Source organism: Sebastes umbrosus, chromosome 10 (assembly GCF_015220745.1).
Source record: "Sebastes umbrosus isolate fSebUmb1 chromosome 10, fSebUmb1.pri, whole genome shotgun sequence".
Taxonomy (NCBI): domain Eukaryota; kingdom Metazoa; phylum Chordata; class Actinopteri; order Perciformes; family Sebastidae; genus Sebastes; species Sebastes umbrosus.
In genome coordinates this window covers 14,860,083-14,880,745 of record NC_051278.1, presented here as the reverse complement: position 1 = coordinate 14,880,745, position 20,663 = coordinate 14,860,083, and the positions used below count along the sequence as shown (strand labels likewise).

The 20,663-nt window shown below is 39.8% G+C and overlaps 1 protein-coding gene across 2 annotated transcripts in view; it reads right to left on the bottom strand.

The window, feature by feature from the left end:
* LOC119496019 (striatin-like) overlaps window positions 1-18,822 on the bottom strand; it is a 34,311-nt gene extending 15,489 nt beyond the window's left edge. Inside the window, exons 1-2 of one of the 2 annotated variants that reach the window (XM_037783029.1) lie at window positions 18,449-18,822; window positions 2,821-2,924 (exon numbers count right to left, since the gene is read on the bottom strand). In XM_037783029.1, the coding sequence (XP_037638957.1) occupies window positions 2,821-2,924; window positions 18,449-18,688 (344 nt within the window). In that variant the 5' untranslated portion in view covers window positions 18,689-18,822. The remainder of the gene's footprint in view (window positions 1-2,820; window positions 2,925-18,448) is intronic. The other variant, XM_037783028.1, reaches the window with a different exon arrangement.
* Between the last annotated feature and the right edge of the window lie 1,841 nt (window positions 18,823-20,663).

Sequence of the window (20,663 nt, the reverse complement as noted above, 5' to 3'; positions counted from 1 at the left end):
TGTGTAGGGCTGTGATAAAATCCATATCACCACATTAAACGGAATATTTTTTAGATAGCAATAAGTATCAAATTGCTTGTTTTTTTGTCTGATATTCAGATAAGAGATTACATTTACTATCATAGAAGATGAAAAAGAAGGGCAAATATTCACAGTTGAGCAGCAGGAACCAGAGAATTTGTGGCTTTTTTTGCACACAAACAAGACTGCAATTGTTAATTTTCTATGAATTAATCAACTAATTGTTTCAGCTGTCTTTGCAATTGAATGCAAAATCACATATATGATTATCAAATTGACGTTCACAAATATAATCAATGATTCCATTGAAAGGTTATTAACAAAATAAAGAAAATTCACCTATATTTAGAAACTGATATAAAATGAGGTGAATGCTGACATGTAAGCGCTTTGAGTGATCAGAAGACTAGAAAGGCAATCCATAATTAGTAGGGGTGTAAGAAAATATCGATACACATGAGTATTGAAATATTATGTGTTGGAATACCGTATCGAACGGACGTTGGGGCATCGCGAAAACATAATGCCTCCACGCCAGCGACGTGCAATGTGTGGCTTTACTGCAATACTGAGATTTCTTCCAATGACTACACACACACATCCTCATCAGTGGTAAAGAGTCAATACGAGGAGAGCGCGCCACTCACACCTTTTAGTTCACACAGCCCCCGCCACACTACTCCCCCCCACGATCCAGAGGAAGCAACCCCCATCCAAATCAAATTCATTTTAAATTGGGTACATCCTACATTCAGAAAGCCATTTCTTATATTGCTTTCAGATACCCTCGGAGACATGACCTGTTGCTTAGCAACTAGGGAAAGTGGTAGTAATTCTGGGTTAAGCGTTGCTCCTGAGGCAGAGCCTGCAATGATCTCACTGGAGAAAAGTAGATAAATATACACTACAAACAGCCAGAGGGCAATTCCATACTTACAGTACAAATAAACGTAATGATGATGTTCCTCGGGGTGCACAGGTTGGCAAAATTTAACTAACCTCTGAGCTGACTGGAGGAGCGATGGAGCACTAACCTATTTTGACACCTGCTGTCTAACTCGGTTGTGTTGAGGCTCTCATTAACCTAGACAATCGACTAGCTCCCAGCTCAAAATAAGATACCTGCAGCCAGTCCTTTAATTGTTTACCCATACTAGTTTTCTATTTGTAAACTTTACATATCCAGCGAGGACTTTGTTGATTACTCACACTCATCTCAGTAATGCTTCACTCTTCAGTCTTCTACTGTCGGCCACAAAGCAGCTTAGTACTTCCTCTGTGGTTATTGTTGAGGAAAGACTAGAGACAGTGACTGGATTGCCTGTCTACACAGAGACACTAATAAATCACACCTGCAAGAAGGGCGTGGCAGTGTGAGCTACATGCCATAATTAGATTAATGTTAGAAGGATAATTCTGGTTTATTACGACTTAAGTCTGATAAAGCAGGAAACACAAGCTGTCAGGCACAAGAAAGCCACTTCATCTAGAGGTAAAACTGAGAGGGAACGCACCTGAAATGTCGATAATAATTCCTCATTACACAGGAAAACTGTCCACACACAACTACGGGAAGTATGAAGGGTCACAGTTGGACCAGGATGTCAGTCTGTAACATGTGATGGATGTTAATGACAGACAGTTTGCCTTCTGCTTCTGTTCCAAATACATTTTGTTAATCTAATCAAATTTAATTTAAAATCTGTTCTAATCTAATTGTCTGACTGCTTGTTTTTTCTTACCCTGTTGGACTTTGGTAATAAATTGCAATATATCTTATAGCCATACTCAGCATATCGCAAAATGTTTAAAATTGCAATAAGATCGTATCGTGACTTAAGCATCGTGATGATATCGTATCGTGGGGCCTCTGGTGATTCCCACCCCTATTGGCCACTATGTATTATAATTACGACCCAGCTTGTTATAAACTGGAATTATTATTCAATTTATTGAGTTGACCCTGGGCTATACTGATAGAGACACTCGTCATAAATGCTTTACATGTATCCAAAATAAATGAGGACTATTTCACTTCAGTTTTTGTAGAGGTCTACTGCTTCAGAGTCTGTTTGAGTTTCATACTCGATAGCTTAAAGTTACATTAGAGACGTGTTGAAATATATCTCTATTATAGGGTGCAGCCATGCGTCAAGGAGGAAGGGAAATGCAAAGTGTATCACCACAGCTACCATAGGGACCTTTTGTGTGATGGTGACGGGCTAATGCACATGAGAATGACAACAATGTAATCCTTCTGGTTTACTGGAGAAAGAAAGCTGCGACGGTGACCTCGTCTTGGGTGGTGAGAGAATTCCTCTCTCCTCCTTTCCTGTCCTGAAAGTCATCAGCATCCGACAGCAAACAAAGCCTTCATGCCAACATATGCTCTTGTCCAAAGACATGACACCAGCTGGACTCAGGGGGGGGAAATCTCTCTGGCACTCCAGTACTGCTTCTGCTGACACCAGCTGAGACATCCGACTGGTACGCATAGAATATAAACAAGGGGGAGCTGGAAATTCTTTTAAAATGCTAGCAACCCTTTTACACGATATCAAAAAAATGTGCAGAGCTGCACTAATCTGGAGTGAGCTAGATCTGTGTGCAGGTGCAGCAGATTTGTTGACCAGTGAGAATCTCACAATGCCATGTTCTCCTTTTCCATATTTCTCAGAAGCAGGAATTTATTTTTAGGAGCGTGTAAAACATGGAAACACTGCAGTTGCTCTAGACTAGCTGAGGTAGTCGTGTGTATTGTGGGTGGGCTGAGGCAGCAGTGGGTGGTAGGGAACTCACCTCTCTTGCTTCAGCGCGTACTCCAGCATTTTGATCCTCCTCACAAGGTCTTTCTTCAAGTTCTCCTGGCCTTTCCTCTCCCCCTGCAGGAAGGCAATTTGGGCCTGAAAACACAAAAATAGGATTGTCAGGTCACATTTTAAAGTAGTAAAAGATTTACAGTGGTTGCTTTTATAAATAGAGTCAATGTTTCCGGTGTTTTGGCATCTTAGATACGAGCTAGCTAGCAACAAAGAAGTGACTTCAAAGACAAGCCTCCAGGCAGCATCTGAGAACATCTACTTCTGTCGAGACTGAAATAGGATGATGTCAAATCAATAAGCGTGGCATGATGGGGAAAAAAAAGCCAATCTGTACTATTCTATTTTAATCTAACCTACTCACTCTCCCACACAGCAATGGTCCCCCCTCCCTCCTCTGAAATCCCTTTGCTCTGCACACCGCTGTCTCTCTTCAGTAACAGGCAGCAGCTGTTGACGCACTCTGTCTGAGTCAGCATTACATTACATTGAATTGCTGTGGGTGCCGCACACATGCACACACACATGCACCCTTGTAATGAGAGTGGTAGAGGCTAGCTAACAGCGAAGCATGCAGTGCATGAGCTGCAGCAGATAAATCAAACATAGATCCCACATTGCACAAAACTATATCCATCTTCCAGCAGGACCAGACATTGTACCATTGTAATCATCACAATATATTCCAGTCACAAGCATTCTGCCTTACAAACTGGAAAATAAAGTCAAGAGAGGTAGTCAGCGTAAAGGGCATCTAAGCTAGGCTAGTTAGCTTTCAGCAGGACTACTTTATCTGGTGTTACTATTAGGGGTGGGAATCTTTGGCAATCTCACAATTCCATTCAAATTCTTGGTGTTACGGTTAAACTAACTGGTCTTGAAGAGGATCATTAACTGACTAATAGAAAAAAAGCAGAGTGAGCGACTTTGACATGGGCCAAATTGTGATGGCTAGACAACTGGGTCATAGCATCTCCAAAACTGCAGCTCTTGTGGGATGTTCCCGGTCTGCAGTGGTCCAAGGAAGGAAAACCGGTGAACCGGCGACAGGGTCAGACCCAAGGCTCATTGATGCACGTGGGGAGCGAGGGCTGGCCCGTGTTGTCCGATCTAATAGAAGAGCTACTGTAGCTCAAATTGCTGAAAAAGTCAATGCTGGTTCCAATAGAAAGGTGTCAGAACACACAGTGCAACGCGTATGGGGCTGCGTAGCCGCAGAGCGGTCAGGTTATGGCTTAATGTTAGGGCTGACGTCATTCTAAAGCAACGAAAACACAATGATTCTTATTTTCAGGCCATTATACACTAAAGAAAACTTTGTGCCAAAATATCCCCCTAATTGTTACACACTGGTCCTTTAAGTTCACTTTATTAACTTGGAAGCATCTTACAGTTTTCTTCCTGTATGGAAATAATAAATGAAAGTCTAATTTACTGACCAGCAACCAACTTCTGTTTTTGTTTTGTTTTTTTATAAAAACTGAAGTTGATGTGTGTGTGCAAAGGAGGGAAGGAAAAAAGCAGAGCGCTACGCTGTGTTGCTGTTAACGTTATACAGTATATCCAGTAGTGACGGGCTTTTGAAATGAAGCAGACTATGGACTGAGTTATTTTCTTGGCAAATAAACTCAATTACTAAAGGAGCGGCAGTAGCTCAGTCCGCAGGGACTTAGCCGGACCAAGTGCAGAGCGTGGACTGGTAGCTGGAGAGGTGCCAGTTCACCTGGTGGGCACTGCCGAGGTGCCCTTGAGCAAGGCACGAAACCCCTAACTATATATATAAAAATATATAATTATATCCTTAGATCCTTAAGTTGTCCCTTCCACTACATATAGTCTGAGCACCAGACAGAAACCAAACACAACAAAATATGTCCACACAGTCTGTCCAGTATTTTAGGGGTTACAGCAAGGTGAAGACTATCAGACAACTCTAGAGGCTGCTAAAGTCTCTAAAGGCTACGCTGTTTACAGAAAAGTGGATCATTGTGCTGTTGTTTCCATTTTGCCTCTTCATCAAAATTACACTCTCCTTTAAAGTTCATCTCAGTTGTTTAAAATCACCAGCAAGACAATGAGCATAAGAGGTAGATCCAAGTGCCACTCTGTAGTTAAACAACTAGCACATAAGAGCGGCAGCAGCACGATGGTAGAAAAAGCACCAAAAGCCAGACTTCACCTGTCAAACTTCAAAAAGAGAATTGGGAATGAATCATATTCTGAAATCCTCACGTTAACTTCTTAAAGGGAATGAATATTGACTTGATTTGCTGGATGTCACTCTACATGCAGAGGATGGTGCGAGTTTGAGTGGGCTGGATCACAGTTTCACACGGATAGCAAGCAGCGCCGCTGCTGCTGCCTGCAATAATGAGTCATGACGGCACTTCAATCTGCCGCGTATTAACAGCATTTCTTACCCTCCTCAGTTCTCCGCAGAGGAACTCATAACAACCTGCCTGCTACAGTGCTCTTAGGATTTAGGGCACTGGTTCTCAGTTTGACAGTGTAAACAGCACCAGCAAACAAGTGATGCTCTTGAGAGGTGGGTCAGCACAGCACTTCCATTACTCTACCTATTACGTCTACACAGTCTACTCATGTCTTACTCACTCTGTTTTATGTGCGCTCACCCTCAGCTGGATCTATACTAATGCATCAGGATTGACAACAATGTTAACAACGTTTAGTATGCATCTGACTTTACGCATCTTTGAGCCAGTATCATTGAGGATGAAAAGCCAAAACTAGAGAGAAAGGTGGCTCCAAAAAAGGTTAAACTTCACGAAAAGTTGCATTTATAAGCTTGGTTACAATAACATGGAGCAGGGAAGACGATGAATAGAGAAAATACCAGCTCCAGTAGTCAGAGAAGAGTGTGTAAGCCATTCATTTTTTTTACCTAATGAATAATATGGATTTGTATGTGGAGTAAAAATAATATCAGATATGACAGGAGGAAGAAAGTGATGAACAACAGGGATCACGTTGGACGATGGGAGACGAGGCACATAAAGAGGCACAAATAAGGCATTAGGAAAATATTGCATATGGAAAATTATCACTGTTTGGACTGGGCCAGACTGTGAGGCTCCCAAAATAACTAACTCTGGCTAAAGTGGCTCTAGTCCAAATATCAGTGAGGACGACTGCCTCGGGACATTGAAAGTGTATCACATGCAACTGGGCTGCGGAAACTACAAATACCTCATTAGGCTAATTGCAGAGCTATTTTCCATTAAATGTCTCTTGATGTCCAGCTGAACACAGTCGATATTTCTGGTTAAAATGCTGAGCGAAAAAACCCAATAAATTACCAATAAAAGGTGCCATAATATCTTCAAAACATCTTACTTATTTCAACAATGAGAGCTAAAGCATGGCAACAAATTAAAGCCCTACCTGTAGATTTTCATATCTAAAAAGGATGACAAAGTGTAAGAACAGCTTAATAGGCTGTTAATTTGAACGCACTCAATAACCTCAGATGTCAAAAACGGAGATTGCACATTGACTAATGTTTCACTGTGGACAAAATAGGGCTGCACGATTATGGCCAAAATGATAATCACGATGATTTTTATCAGTATTGAGATCACGATTATTTATCATGATTATTGCATTTTCACATTTAAATAAACAGAGCACTGCTTTCATGCCCATGTTGTGCTACATTCCTGCTAATGTACAAATCTTTGCATCAAAATAAGACTGGTCTTTATCCACAGTGCATCTCCTAGAAGCAAAATAAAGCAATTGTACCAAAACTTTTACTAGGGCTGTCAATCGATTAAAATATTTAATCGTGATTAATCGCATGATTGTCCATAGTTAATCGTGATTAATCGCACATTTTGTATCTGTTCAAAATGTACCTTAAAAAGGGACATTTGTCAAGTATTTAATACTCTTATCAACATGGGAGTGGGCAAAAATGCTTGCTTTATGCAACTGTATGTATATATTTATTATTGGAAATCAATTAACAATACAAACTCAAGCGCAACAGGCAACAACAGCTATCAGTGTGTCAGTGTGCTGACTTGACTATGACTTGCCCCAGACTGCATGTGATTATCATAAAGTGGGCATGTCTGTAAAGGGGAGACTCGTGGGTACCCGTAGAATACATTTTCATTCACATATCTTGGGGTCAGAGGTCAAGGGACCCTTTGAAAATGGCCACATCAGTTTTTCCTTTTTTTAGCGCAAACCTCTTTCATGACAAGCTAGTATGACATGGTCTAGCTTTAAAACTGAGCTCGCTACAACCTACAAATCACAAGCTGCGTTAATGCGTTAAAGAAATTAGTGGCATTAAAATTAATTTGTGTTAACGCATTATTATCGGGTTACCTATGACAGCCCTACTTTTTACCCAAAATTAAATAAACAGAGCACTGCTGTCACTTTCCCACTGTGCTACATTCCTGCTTATTATCAAATATTTGCATCAAATTTGGACTTAAAATAAGGTTCTCCTTCACATGAATTCAGTGCATTTTTGTTTTCCCCATCTGCTCTACAGTATATTAATCTTCTACACCGGACTGCAGTTGGCAACATTCAGAAAAGTTGTTGAGCGCATGTGCAGCGGCATGACAGCTCCCCAAATTGAACTCAAAACATCTCAATCTCCCCTGGTGGCTGGCTGTTAATTTAGAAAGTGCTTGATTTGATATGCAGCAGAGGACTCATTTTAGACGTCAATATTAGGTAGTCGGTGTTACCGGTGTTCGGGCATACACCGATTACATTACGTACCCACCTCCAATCATCTTCATTTAATTGTGGGAAGCCAAAATCGTGATCGCGACTAATATTCGATTAAATGTGCAGCCCTAAGATGAAACTGTACATCTGCATTGATTGACATATTAGCGAGCAGCAACCATTGACTTCTTATCCAGATGAAGCGCTGGCCCAGGAACCCCTGGCGTCCTGCGGTGCCAGAGACAGAGAAGACTGCCGCTCTGTGAATCTCTCCTCCATCAAACATTAACCTTGGGAGGAATGCAACGAGTCAACTCGGGCCATAAAGAGACACAGGAAGCATTTAATTCCCGGCCTCACACTGCCTGCATTATTGGGCTGCTGGATAAGGGCTCCTTAGTCTGTCTGAGTGAGAGACATGGAGAACGGGACATCCATCTAGAGCGCAGGGCTTTTCAGAGACAGGAAAAGGAGGCAGAGGAGAGAAGAAGATAAACACCAGCCACTGGCTAAATTTCTGGTAAACTAAGGTAAGAAAGTTGGTCACAATTCCTTCTGCTTTGGCATAAAGTCACTCCTAGTTTGGGTGTCATTTTCTACTCTTAATTAAATCAGTAAAACGAGGAAAAATGGACTGACAGCAGCTTCCAGTCCTACTTGATCACAATTTGAAAACACATAAAACTGCACAAACAAACAGACTTTCAAAGATATAATTCAGCTCTTTTTGATAATGGTAAGTATTAAAAAATAAATACTAATTTGTGTCCCCTTTCAGCGCTATGTAGGTTGAGTTAAGTTAGTGTAATCTGGTTGTTGCACTACCAAATTAAACCTGAGCAGGAATACTGTTTTAGTCCTCACACTGACATGACATTGACAAAGTTAACGTGTATAGCCTACAAACAATTCCACCAAATTATATATCTTCTTTTCAGCTTCATTTTTAGTTGATGAACCTATGATGACTATAAACAATGTCGCCTCTTATTATTCTGAGATTCCAGACAAGCTTTCTTCCAGACTTGTTCTGCGTCATCGCCAAAGACATCTATAACACAATGAGGCCATTTAATCTAGACAGAGTGAACACTGTGATAAATCCGGTACGTCTCAGCGGCAAGACTGAGCTCACTCCATTTGTAAAAGAAATGCAGTGGATAGTCATTTAACCTCAGGGCCTACAAAATAACAAAATGGTCACACATGCCGGCCCTTCGGCCGCGGTCGGAGCTGAAGAAGGGAAAGCGGCTGGTGTAAATCCCACATTTACAATGCAAACAACCTTTCTTTCAGTGAATACCGGATTTACTCTCACAGTTACCGCAAACCAATGAGCACCATGATGGCCGACCTGATGACTAGCCAAGTACATTCCACACATGCCATTACACTAGTAGCAAGAGAAAAACAACTGAAGCAAGACAGAGGTGCTGGAGACTACTGTGACGTGGCTACAGCAGTGTATTTTATATTTGTTCACCTCCACAGATCAACATGACCTCTTTATGGCTAAAACAGCTCACTTCAAGTAGGTTAACTCTGGAATATTTATGGCCACTTACAATAAAATTGCCAACTGCTGATACATGTATGTACTCATCACCTTAAAAAGATTATATTTACTCAGAAGTATGTATTTTAGGGGTGACCTCGCGGCCCTTTGCTTCAAGTCATCTCCTCACTGCTCTCTAATAAAAAGACAATAAAAGCCCAAAAAATAATCTTAACAAAGAAATATTTATTCTAAACGGCTTCCGTCTGTAACCAGAAAATTCCTGATCTTTATTATTGTGAATCCAAATGAAAACATTGTTGTGTAGACTGCCCGTGTCCAATTTTATTTTTATCGATTGGTGTGATTGATTTGTCCCTTAAATACTTTACTTAAATAATTTAATTAAAGCATTCAAAGGTAGCTTCACACATACTTCAAAGCTAGAAAGATAGAAATACAGAGAGTGAAGCTGTCTCAAGTGATCTGTTAGATCTGCTTGGTTTTTGGTTAGCATTAGGGTGGGTGATGTGAATAAAAAAATATTTTATATCAGGATTTTTATATATCCTGATACAATATATTTTCTGGATAAAAACAATTGAGAAACTGTAAATGGATAATTTGTAGGTACCAGAGCTTCTGCAGGGTTCGCCAAGATAAAATTTACTTTTAAGACCTTTTTAATACCACATAGAATAAAATGTTATACCTGTTTCACAGCCATACCAGCCAAGCTGTAGTGACAGTACTTGTTATAAATCTGATGGTGCTGACTGAAACAACAAAAAAAAATATTGAAGCGCCTCCTGCATGCACAATAAACTATCAATCCCACTTTTGGTTTATAAGTCTGTAACAGCTATAAACCAAAAGCAATCAAATATAAAAACATTTTATAACTACCATTACAGTCTACTGCAGGAAGGGAAAAAAAAACACAAGAAAAAACAAAGACCTGCGGATACCAAGAAGCCGAATTTCATCATCATTCCTTTGATGTTCACAATGGTGTAATAGATCCAGAGATAGATATTAAAGATACAGCAACCACAGTATAAATGGTAGGGCAACATTTCTGATGACACATTTATCATTTATATTGTCTCATAGTTTAAAACATCATTCCATCATAAACTGAGTTGTGACTATCGTGACTGATTTCTAAAGTCAAGGTTCAGGTGGATTATACTTTGACCTTCTTAAAGCAGCTTCAGTAACAACTAACTCCAGTTTCACATCCAGCTGTCTCTTCACCTCCTACTCTGCTCAAGATGGAGAGAGTCATTTTAGTCTCAGCACTAAAACTGGTCATCTCTCCACAACCGCTGTCCATGTACCCTAGGGCTGCACTGCAGCACTGTCCCGAAGCTTTGAATACCTTTGAATATTTCTCACCAAAGCTTCGAAGCCAAAAAATATTATTCGGGACAGCCCTAATGTACACGTATTACACAACCATCTGACTGACTGTCAGGTATCAAACAAACCACTTTAACCCATTTTAAAGTTACGTTATACTATACTGAGGACATGTGATCATGGCTGCAGCTAAACCACTTCAAACGCAGACTGCACATCGATCCACCCCGCTCATGTCCACGGGCATCGCTCTGAGGGTCGGGGTGAGACAGCAAGCTGATTTAATAAAGATTTCTGCTCAGTCATCTGGAATGAGCCGAACTGTGCTTTTTCACTTCTTGTACAACACCCATGAAACAAAAGAAAAGCCTTACACGTGCCAGAGATTGCTCACAGTCAAAAACACATCTTATCTTTTTTTCCTAAACGGCTTCACAGAGACACAGATATGTTGTTTTTTTCATCTCATCACGAGTTTCCACTTGAGCTTCATTTTACACTTTGCCGTCAAGTTGACACTGCAGTGCTACCTTACAGGGGGTGCAAACGAAGGCAGTATGTTGGGCTTCTTGAGGACAAGGGTGCTGCATCCCATGTTGCTGCATTAATATTACATAAGCCCCACGTGCACACACGCTCACATACTCTATGCAGGCAAAGAGCTAAATTTTTCAACATCAGCATTTTCTCTGACAAATAGGTAGTGTGACAGTAAGGTGTGGTCGACTCGCGGCAGCACCATGTTAAAAACAACATTTACAACAGCTTCACAATCTACAGAGTAAATATGCACTGCAGAGCGGAGCCTGTTGGGCTTGAGTTTGACATGTTGTGATTTGAGCATATTTTTTTGCTAAATGCAGTACCTGTGAGGGTTTCTGGACAATATGTGTTATTGTTTTGTGTTGGTAATTGAGTTCTAGTAATAATTATATACATGCATTTGCGTAAAGCATGTTTTCACACTCCCATGTTGATAAGAGTATTAAATACTTGACAAATCTCCTTTTAAGGTAAATTTTGAACAGATAAAAACATTGTGTGATTAATGTGCGATTAATCACGATTAAATATTTTAATCAATTGACAACCCTAATGTAAATATAAAAAATATGAAATAAATAAATAAAAATCCAGTCATATGCGCAGATAAGAACCAAGTTGCACAACTCACTTATAATCTACATGTAGACGTAGATGCCACTTTAAAGCAGGAAAACATTGTTGTGCCATTAAACAAAAACAACATCGTCACCACAACAGCAATTTGATCTGGTGAGTAAACCAATTTACAACTCTGACAGACTGGCGACCTCAGATTTACAGTAAAACTGGGGGGGAGGCAGGCAACCTTGTGACACAACCAGGCAGCTGTCCCGCACACCCACGTAGACAGATGAAGTCTGTAAGTGTGAATGGAGGAAGGAGAGAGGAATTAACAGCCAGCTCTACAGCATACTAGAGAAAGGCTCTGGTATGAGTCCAACAGGGACAGTAGCGTAAAGCTCAGAGGACCAGGCTTTACTCAATAAACAAGGGTCCCTTCTGGCTCTGTCACAGGAAAAACACAAACCCTGTTAAACTACTCACTAGTGTCTGTACAGTGACTAAGTCATATACACTGCAATGACTGTCTTTGTGGTGCTTCTGGGGAATATTACTGCGGCCTGTCTTAACTGAGGATGGAGATCTTTGTGGTCTACAGCCTGGTTATGTGTGAGCAGTTGTGTAGCATTAGCTTCTATGTGAATGGGTATTTTCTCAACATTTGTGGAGCCTAAAGTTTCTATGTCATTATCTGAGAGCAATAACATTGAGAAAACTATATATTCTTGGTGAGGAAGCATGTACTTTTTTTGTACTTTCCCACTCTGAGGCACACACTGGGAGGGCAAACAAAAATAACTGCAGCATGGGGGTGGACGTAGTATCGACTGAGGAATGACGGTGACACCCATTTCTGAATGCCGCGGTACGTGCATGTGTATGTTTGTGCATTGGTTCGGTCCTTCTGATTGCCGCACCATTAAGCTAAATACGCCTCAGGCTTTGTCATTAGTAAAAGTAAACACGAGATCACAGTAATAAGTCATCTAACTGAGGCAGGCTAATTCTAGGCTGCTCCACTGCAGTCATGAAGATAAGTAACTGAATAACACAAAATAATCTTGCTCAAGTTAAAAGCCTTTCCTTCAGAAATACAAGAGACTATCCGGGAAAAGATAAGCGGGTCCACGTTTCAGTCTGCACCCACACAGAGCCACCTTACACCCTGAGTCACCTTCAACCTTCTCCTGGTGTCAAATTATGGCTGCTGACGGATACTTCTGGCAACCCTATGGAGCAGGGATTTCCCCATAACTAGAGGGCTGATGAAGCACACTAGTTGGCCTGTATAGGGCGTAACTCGACTCAACCTCAGTCATCCGGCCTGGAAAAGATCTGTGCTAATCAGTACGGCTGGGGGATATCAATCAAATCAATATCACAATACACACAACCGATCAAAAGTTTGTAATCAGCTGTCGTATTGATGTTTTTCTTCTTGTCCTTCAATAATGGCTATTTTAACAGAGAGAAAACAGTATAATTCAGACACCAAATGTATTATTTGACCTGAAAAGAAGAAGAATTACATGATTCAAAACCCCCAGTTAGTCGATGTCCCCATAGTGGAGAATACTGTTGTAACCATTTTTCCCCCAAGTACCCTTCGATTTTTAATTTGTTTTCCAGTCCAGAAAAGCGTAAGTGACCCTCAATCATTATTGAACCACAATGGTGCAATTGGGCTCTAAATATTCTCGGAAGTTGTTTTTCTTTGGGCCCTCTGCAGTCTACTCAGTGGTTAGGTTGAATATAGGTTTAAACTGCGATTTGTCAGTCCAAAGTATGTTCAGCTGATATTCTCTGATCCAATTCCAATAAGTGCAAACCCTAGATTACATGTCCACAGGCTCCGTCCTTTCCACGCTTCCCATTCATTGTCTATGTAAGCAGCCGGGCAATGCATTCTGGTTGCGTGGCGGCGCGATTCGAGAGACGGACTGTCACGTCGCCCACTCCTTATTTGCGTAAAGTTGAGGTTTAGGCTACTTTATGCAAATCAGGGGCGTCCGGCACGACTCGCTGTCTCTGGAAACTCCCGAGAAACTTTTAAACTAAGTGTTGTCGATCTAAAATGAAGACAGATTCAGCAACTTCGTGGCTTATTTCTCACATAAAATGTTTTCAGAAACACATTTCAGTGAGCTATTTTCATGATATAAGAGACATTTGTGACATTGTGCACAGCAAACTGTTCCTGTTTAAATCTGCACACATTCTGATGCTAAGCTTCCAGTTTTGTTTTACCAATGACTGGTGTTTTCTACTATTCTTATTGAACTGTTGATCAGAAGGATCTTTGTCTGGTTGAACCATCATACAGCGTTTTATTTTCCATGTACAAAACATGACTTTTTTTGTAAATCCTTCATACAAAATAACATCTATTTGTAAAGAACACTCTCCATTCAACCTAAAAGCATGAAAGACCAGTCAAAAATATAGCGTAATCCTCTCAGCAATCTGACTGTAATGAATCAAGCTGCTTTTGTGGCAGGAGATTCCAAACCTTTGAACGGTAGTGTATTAGATTATTTTTCAGGTAGATATACTGTGTGTTACAATATGGCAAAGGTACGCAAAATCACTTGTAAAATAATACAATTTCAGTTCAATACAATGGACTGTCTTCCATTGTTATATATTACATCATAAGAAGAGTGCCACAGACCCCTGGGGGTCCCCAGACCCCACTTTGAGAATCACTGATTTAAAGAATTAAGAATGAATTGATTAATCGATAATGAAATAATCATTAGTTGCATCTGTAACCACTTTCATTACCAAGACATAACATACTAGAGACTGAATAGAGCTGTAACCTATCACTTGCTAAGCTAATCAGCTTGATCGAGTCAATCAATTATCAATAAACCGCTCAACGAGAGTCTGATCATGAATGACAGCAGCCTATGCATTACACAGAAACCCCCAGCAGTATAGGAGAAGTCGGGCATGTACAGTACAGTTTCTGTGCAGCTCCAGTAGAGAGGAGCGGCTCTGAGCATGACCTAACAGGCTGGCTGTACGACATTCCTACGAGCCCCGGGGTTCGACTTCCTCCCAAACAGCGACGTAAGACACAGCTTCAACTGTCCTCCATTCAAGGACTATACAACCAACAAGAAATCCCGGGAGGGGAGTATTCACTGGGTTGTGAAATCGCTTTATGTATATTCATAATGGTCTCTGATCTGAAACCTTGTATGTAACTTTTAATTATGCAAATCAGTTTTGATTCTGTGATTAAAACACAAGTGTGTGTGGACATGATGATGAGTAATATGAGCAGCATGTTGCAGAAGGATGAAGTGGACCAAAGAGAACATACGGTACAGTAGATGCTGCACGATGTCTTCCATTAAGGCTCTATGCATGGCCATTTGAGCTTTTCATTATTCATCCATGTCTATTTAGGTTCATCTATCTTTTCTTCCTCACTGTGGTCCCTTCACTCAAGGTTAATCCACCATTACCTTCTATGGATAAAACAAAGTACTGTATATATGTTTGCAATATGTGCACATCCCTCAAGGACACAACAAGGTTACATCCCATGTGGATTTTTCAAAGCTTTTCAACACTTGATTCGTCAGTATTGCTCCGGTATAGTGCAGCACTGGCACAGAAAGATATTATAAGAGAGACAACAGTAAATTCAGTCAAAATAAAGAATTCATTCTTGAAGCATCTATTCAGATAGATAGTGTGAAACAGTGATTAAAGTAAGCCAGACATTTTAATGAACACTGCAGTTTAAATTCTGTTCAAAACATCAACCAGCCTCACATCTGGGTTTAGGTGCAATAAAAACAAGAACTCAAATTGAGCGCGCACTGTTTTGCCGCCACAAACAAACCACCCAATAAACCATTTAGCAACCTCACTGTGTTTTGCCGCAGTTGCTGCTGCTGCTGCTTTGCTGATAATCTTGCTTCATAACAGCAGACAGGAAGCTTAATACACGGACCCAGATGAGTCAGAAACCTACTACACTGAGCAGGGTATACGTCACCAATCTAAAAACAATGCAGTGTCTCCCTCTCGTCTCTTTGTTAGCTGAGGTCAGCCTGTTTATGGAGCTGCCTCAAAAAGTCAGTGCTGGCTCTTGTCTGTGATCCAACAATTATGGCCCCGCAACTAGGTCAAAATGATGGAAAGACAAATCTTCCAAACAGTGAGCATGGAGACAAGTTAAACAGTAAAAAGCTGTAACGATGCCTAATCAAATGTTGGATAAGAATGGTCTGGCATGGTGTCCAAAGTCATTTTCCCTACTACAGGCACTTAAAGTACTGACCGATAGTTTCTAGGGTTAGTTAAAGAAAATATTATAAACATAACTCCTGTCAGCCAATTCACCTGCTAAATATATGTTAAGATGACTGGCAAAGTAGTAGGGATGCAACAGTCCAACTTTTTCAGTCCCGATAGCGAAACCTGGGCTTTGGGTATCAGCCGATACAGACTACCGATCCAATACCAGTGTTTAATTAATAAACTGTATGCCTCACTGTGTGGAAGTGACTGGGATCATTTTTTTGTGTAAGGAGGAAACATCAGGCTTGACTTAAACATTGCAACAAATTGGTCAAAACCTAAACAGGAATTAGAATTCCAGTAAATAATATATATAGTATATAAACATAGAATTGAATCTATTGGATCAGCCCCATTGTCACAGATTCCTGATCCAGCTATTTGAGTCAGTATCGGCCTGATGTTCGATCCGGTATCACTATACAGTTAGTAACGCACTTTGCACTCCCAAACAGTGCAATCAAAAATGGAAAAAGTCAACAGCAGGGGTGTAAGAAAACATTGAAAATATCGAGCATCGCAATATTATGTTTTGTGATACTGTATCGATTCTCAAAAACACTGTATAGATTTTTAATTAATAGTTTACATGCAAAGAATAACTCTCAGTCAATACTTTATTTCATTTGCAAAGATATGCGTCCTCTGTGCATAAAAAAAGTCAACTTTGCATGCATATGGTAGTGTGTTCTTTTATACTATGACAGATTTCCTAAAATAATATTTAAAAAATAAAAAAAAATTGCAATATATTGCCTTGCTCACTGTATCGCAATATATTGAATCGTAACCCCTGTATCGTGATACGTATCGTATCGCCAGATTCTTGCAAATACACAGCCCTATAGTCAACAGTCTAGTTGGACTGAAAAACACAAGTGAACAGTGAACTTTGCAAGACTTTATCTTCTAGTTTAAGTAAACTAAACATAAGGTGTACCAGTTTGTGTCATGTCAAGGAAACCCTTCTGTCTTCTTATATCTTATAAATAGATGAATATTTGAGTTGTTTGACCAATAAGTAAGGGTCAAATATACTACTTAAAAAGAGTGGATTAAAATCTCTGCGGCCTTTAACAGAGACAGACACGACAGCATAACTATCTCTTCAGGAGTGGCAGCATCATGGCAGCTAGCTTATGATAAGATTTATAAACAAGACATCCTGACTCCACTACTGTGTCTTGAGTGTAGTAAACCTCTGTCTGTCTGTCTGTACTGACTGCTCTCAAGAGCTCAAAACACTTAAAGAAAACTACTACCTTTCACTCCAGTAAGTTTTTTTTAGTTTAGAGTTAAATTGCAATAAAAATCAAGGCGGGGTGCTAGAAGCTAGAAGTAGGCAGGTACACACTTTAGCTAGATAGGATAAGATAAGATGAGATGAGATAGAACTTTATTAATCCTGAAGGAAATCTTGTGCCAGAGATTGCTCAAAAATACAACAAAATTACAACAAGTTCAAGTGTATAAAATAAAAAAATACTATTTCTAGCACCAGTGCCTAATAGAATAACAATTAAGTAAGATATATTTAATAAAATGAGTAAATAAGATAAGATAAGTAAAATAAAAAAGGTAAAGTAAGCTAACAAACAGAAAAATAAGTAATATTGCACATGTTGGACATTAATATTGTACGCACATGAGAATGTAAGAAGTAGTATTGCACATACAGAAAAGTCTAAGTATACTTGGCTTATACTGACAAGTATACAGAAAAGTGTAAGTATACTTGGCTTATACTGACAAGTATACAGAAAAGTCTAAGTACACTTGGCTCATACTGACAAGCATACAGAAAAGTCTAAGTACACTTGACTCATACTGACAAGTATACAGAAAAGTGTAAGTATACTTGGCTCATACTGACAAGTATACAGAAAAGTCTAAGTACACTTGACTCATACTGACAAGTATACAGAAAAGTGTAAGTATACTTGGCTCATACTGACAAGTATACAGAAAAGTCTAAGTACACTTGGCTCATACTGACAAGCATACAGAAAAGTCTAAGTACACTTGACTCATACTGACAAGTATACAGAAAAGTGTAAGTATACTTGGCTCATACTGACAAGTATACAGAAAAGTCTAAGTACACTTGACTCATACTGACAAGTATACAGAAAAGTGTAAGTATACTTGGCTCATACTGACAAGTATACAGAAAAGTGTAAGTACACTTGACTCATACTGACAAGTATACAGAAAAGTCTAAGTACACTTGGCTCATACTGACAAGTATACAGAAAAGTGTAAGTATACTTGGCTCATAGCTTTCAGTAGGTTTTTTAATTAAACTTATTGTCCTATAAGTCCACTCCAACGCCTGTCCTCCAACTCCTAAAGACAGCAAGCAAGCAAGTAGTGGTTTAAGTCACAGTAAAGAGGTCGCAAACAGTCGTCGTGCAGCTGCAGGTTCAGGGAGGCGCTGCAGCTCTGTTAGCATCTGAGCTAACAAGCTAACCAGCTAGCCTAGCAACAAGCTAACGAGCTAGCCTAGCAACCAGAACAATCAACCGCTCAAGCAGAGCTGCTAGAGCGGAGTAGTGCCACTTAATATATGTGTAAACCGTGTGTTACATTAAAATGTGGTGGGTTTTCTTACCTGTAACTCGGCCCGCTCCACCTCCCATTGTGCTCTCTCCACCTCGAAGCGGGCCCATTCGTGCTGCAGGAAGTGCAGGATCCCCGGGATGCTGTACTGCGCCCTGGCCGCCTCCGAGGCGTCGCCATCCGGCAGCGGTCCTTTACCACCACCGCTACCTCCTCCACCACCTCCACCGGGTAATAAAACAGAGTTGTTGTTGTTGTTGAAGAACACGCCGGGCCCCGCCTGTTCGTCCATGGCCACGGGCTCGGTGGATAAAGCTCCTGTCCGGTGATATCTCGGTGTTTCCGTGCTGCTAGATATGAACTGAAGCGTTAGACTGAAGCTCTCCGACTGCCTCGACCAGAGCGAATGAACTCACTTTCTGACAGCTAGCTGTCATTGAATGACGTCAGCAACGACGGGCCACGCCCACAGCGTGTTGGCTGGGGGGCGCTCGATTCTCTCACCCAGACACCCCTGCAAATAAACTCCACCGTGTTTATTTCACCCATTTTACCCTAGTGCAGGGGTCTGCAACCTGCGGCTCCAGAGCCTCGTGTGGCTCTTAAGCCCCTCTCCAGTGGCTCCCTGTGGATTTATAAACATGTAAATGAATAACTGTTTTAGGGCCACATTGAAGAAAAAAAAAATAATCTGAGATTTAGAGAATAAAGTCATAATATTACGAGAATAAAATCAGAAGTTTATGAAAAAAAAGTTGGAATATTCCGAGAATAAAGTCATAACTTTACAAGAAATAAAATCATAATATTATAAAGTAGTTTTACGTGTTATTTTCTTTTTTTTCTCGTAAAGTTATGACTTTATTCTCTTAAAGTTATGACTTTATTCTTTATTCAGTTTACTCTTTATAGACTTATCAGAGATATACTTAACAAAAGTATACTTAAGTATGCTTGGCTTATGCTGACAAGTATACAGAAAATGACTTCAGCAACAACAGGCCACGCCCACAGCGTGTTGGCTGGGGGGTGCTCGATTCTCTTACCCAGACTCCCCGCAAACGACTCCACCATGTTTATTTCACCCATTTTACCCAAAGATATACATACTGTATATCCCGCATCGGTATTTTATTCCCAAATATGGGTTAAGCCATTGGCTGAAATATGTAACCAACCCTTAACAACTCCCAGTAGACCACTTACACACCAAAAAAACTGACAATAACCTGATATTTTCAGGTGGAATTTCATTCATTCATTCATTCATTCATTCTCACTGTGCAATATCATTTTCCACTTGTGCAATTTTGTTAATAGTCTGTTTATTGTCAATACTGTATATACTGCTCCTATTTTTATACTTCATTCTATTTAAATGGTTCATATTTTGTTACACTTTGTTTAGCTCTTTTTTTACTGTGTAGCTGATGCTTCTTGTTTTTTGCACTATCCACTTTGCTGCTGTACACTGACAATTTCCCCACTGCGGGACTAATAAAGGAATATCTTATCTTATCTTTATTCAAGTGTATTAGTATACTTATAAACTTAAAATAAGTATGCTTTCAGTTTACTCTTTATGTACTTATCAGAGATATACTTAACAAGAGTATAAGTATGCTTGGCTTATACTGATAAGTATACAGAAAAGTCTAAGTACACTTGGCTTATACTGACAAGTATACAGAAAAGTCTAAGTACACTTGGCTCATACTGACAAGTACACAGAAAAGTCTAAGTACACTTGGCTCATACTGACAAGTATACAGAAAAGTCTTAGTATATTTAGCTTATGCTTACTTTTTGATAGAGTAGCCTATTAGTGTGTGAGTTTGTAAACGTGTGCTTTGATATGAATTTACTTCAATTCATCAAGACTTTTTAAACATTTTGCATTCTCTGTTCACCCTGGAGGCATGAGAGAAAAAATAATTTTATTGTTTTTAATCTCATCAAAACATCAAGTCAAATAGCAAAAGGAGCAAGTCTCTTTATGTAATGCATAAATCATTGGCTAAGTACTATAAGTTAAAGAAAACTTACAAGTATACTTGCAGTTAAAACTATTAAACTAGTAGTTTACTGAGAGTATACTTTAAAGTGTACTTTCATTAAATAAAAAGTGGGCCACAAGTATATAACAAGTTAACTAAACATATACCTATAAGTTCCCTTCATAGTATAGTTGCAGTACAAAATACAACTTAGATGTAAACTAGTTGTGCACTCAAAGTTAGCTATTTCTACACTTAAAAGTATATTTT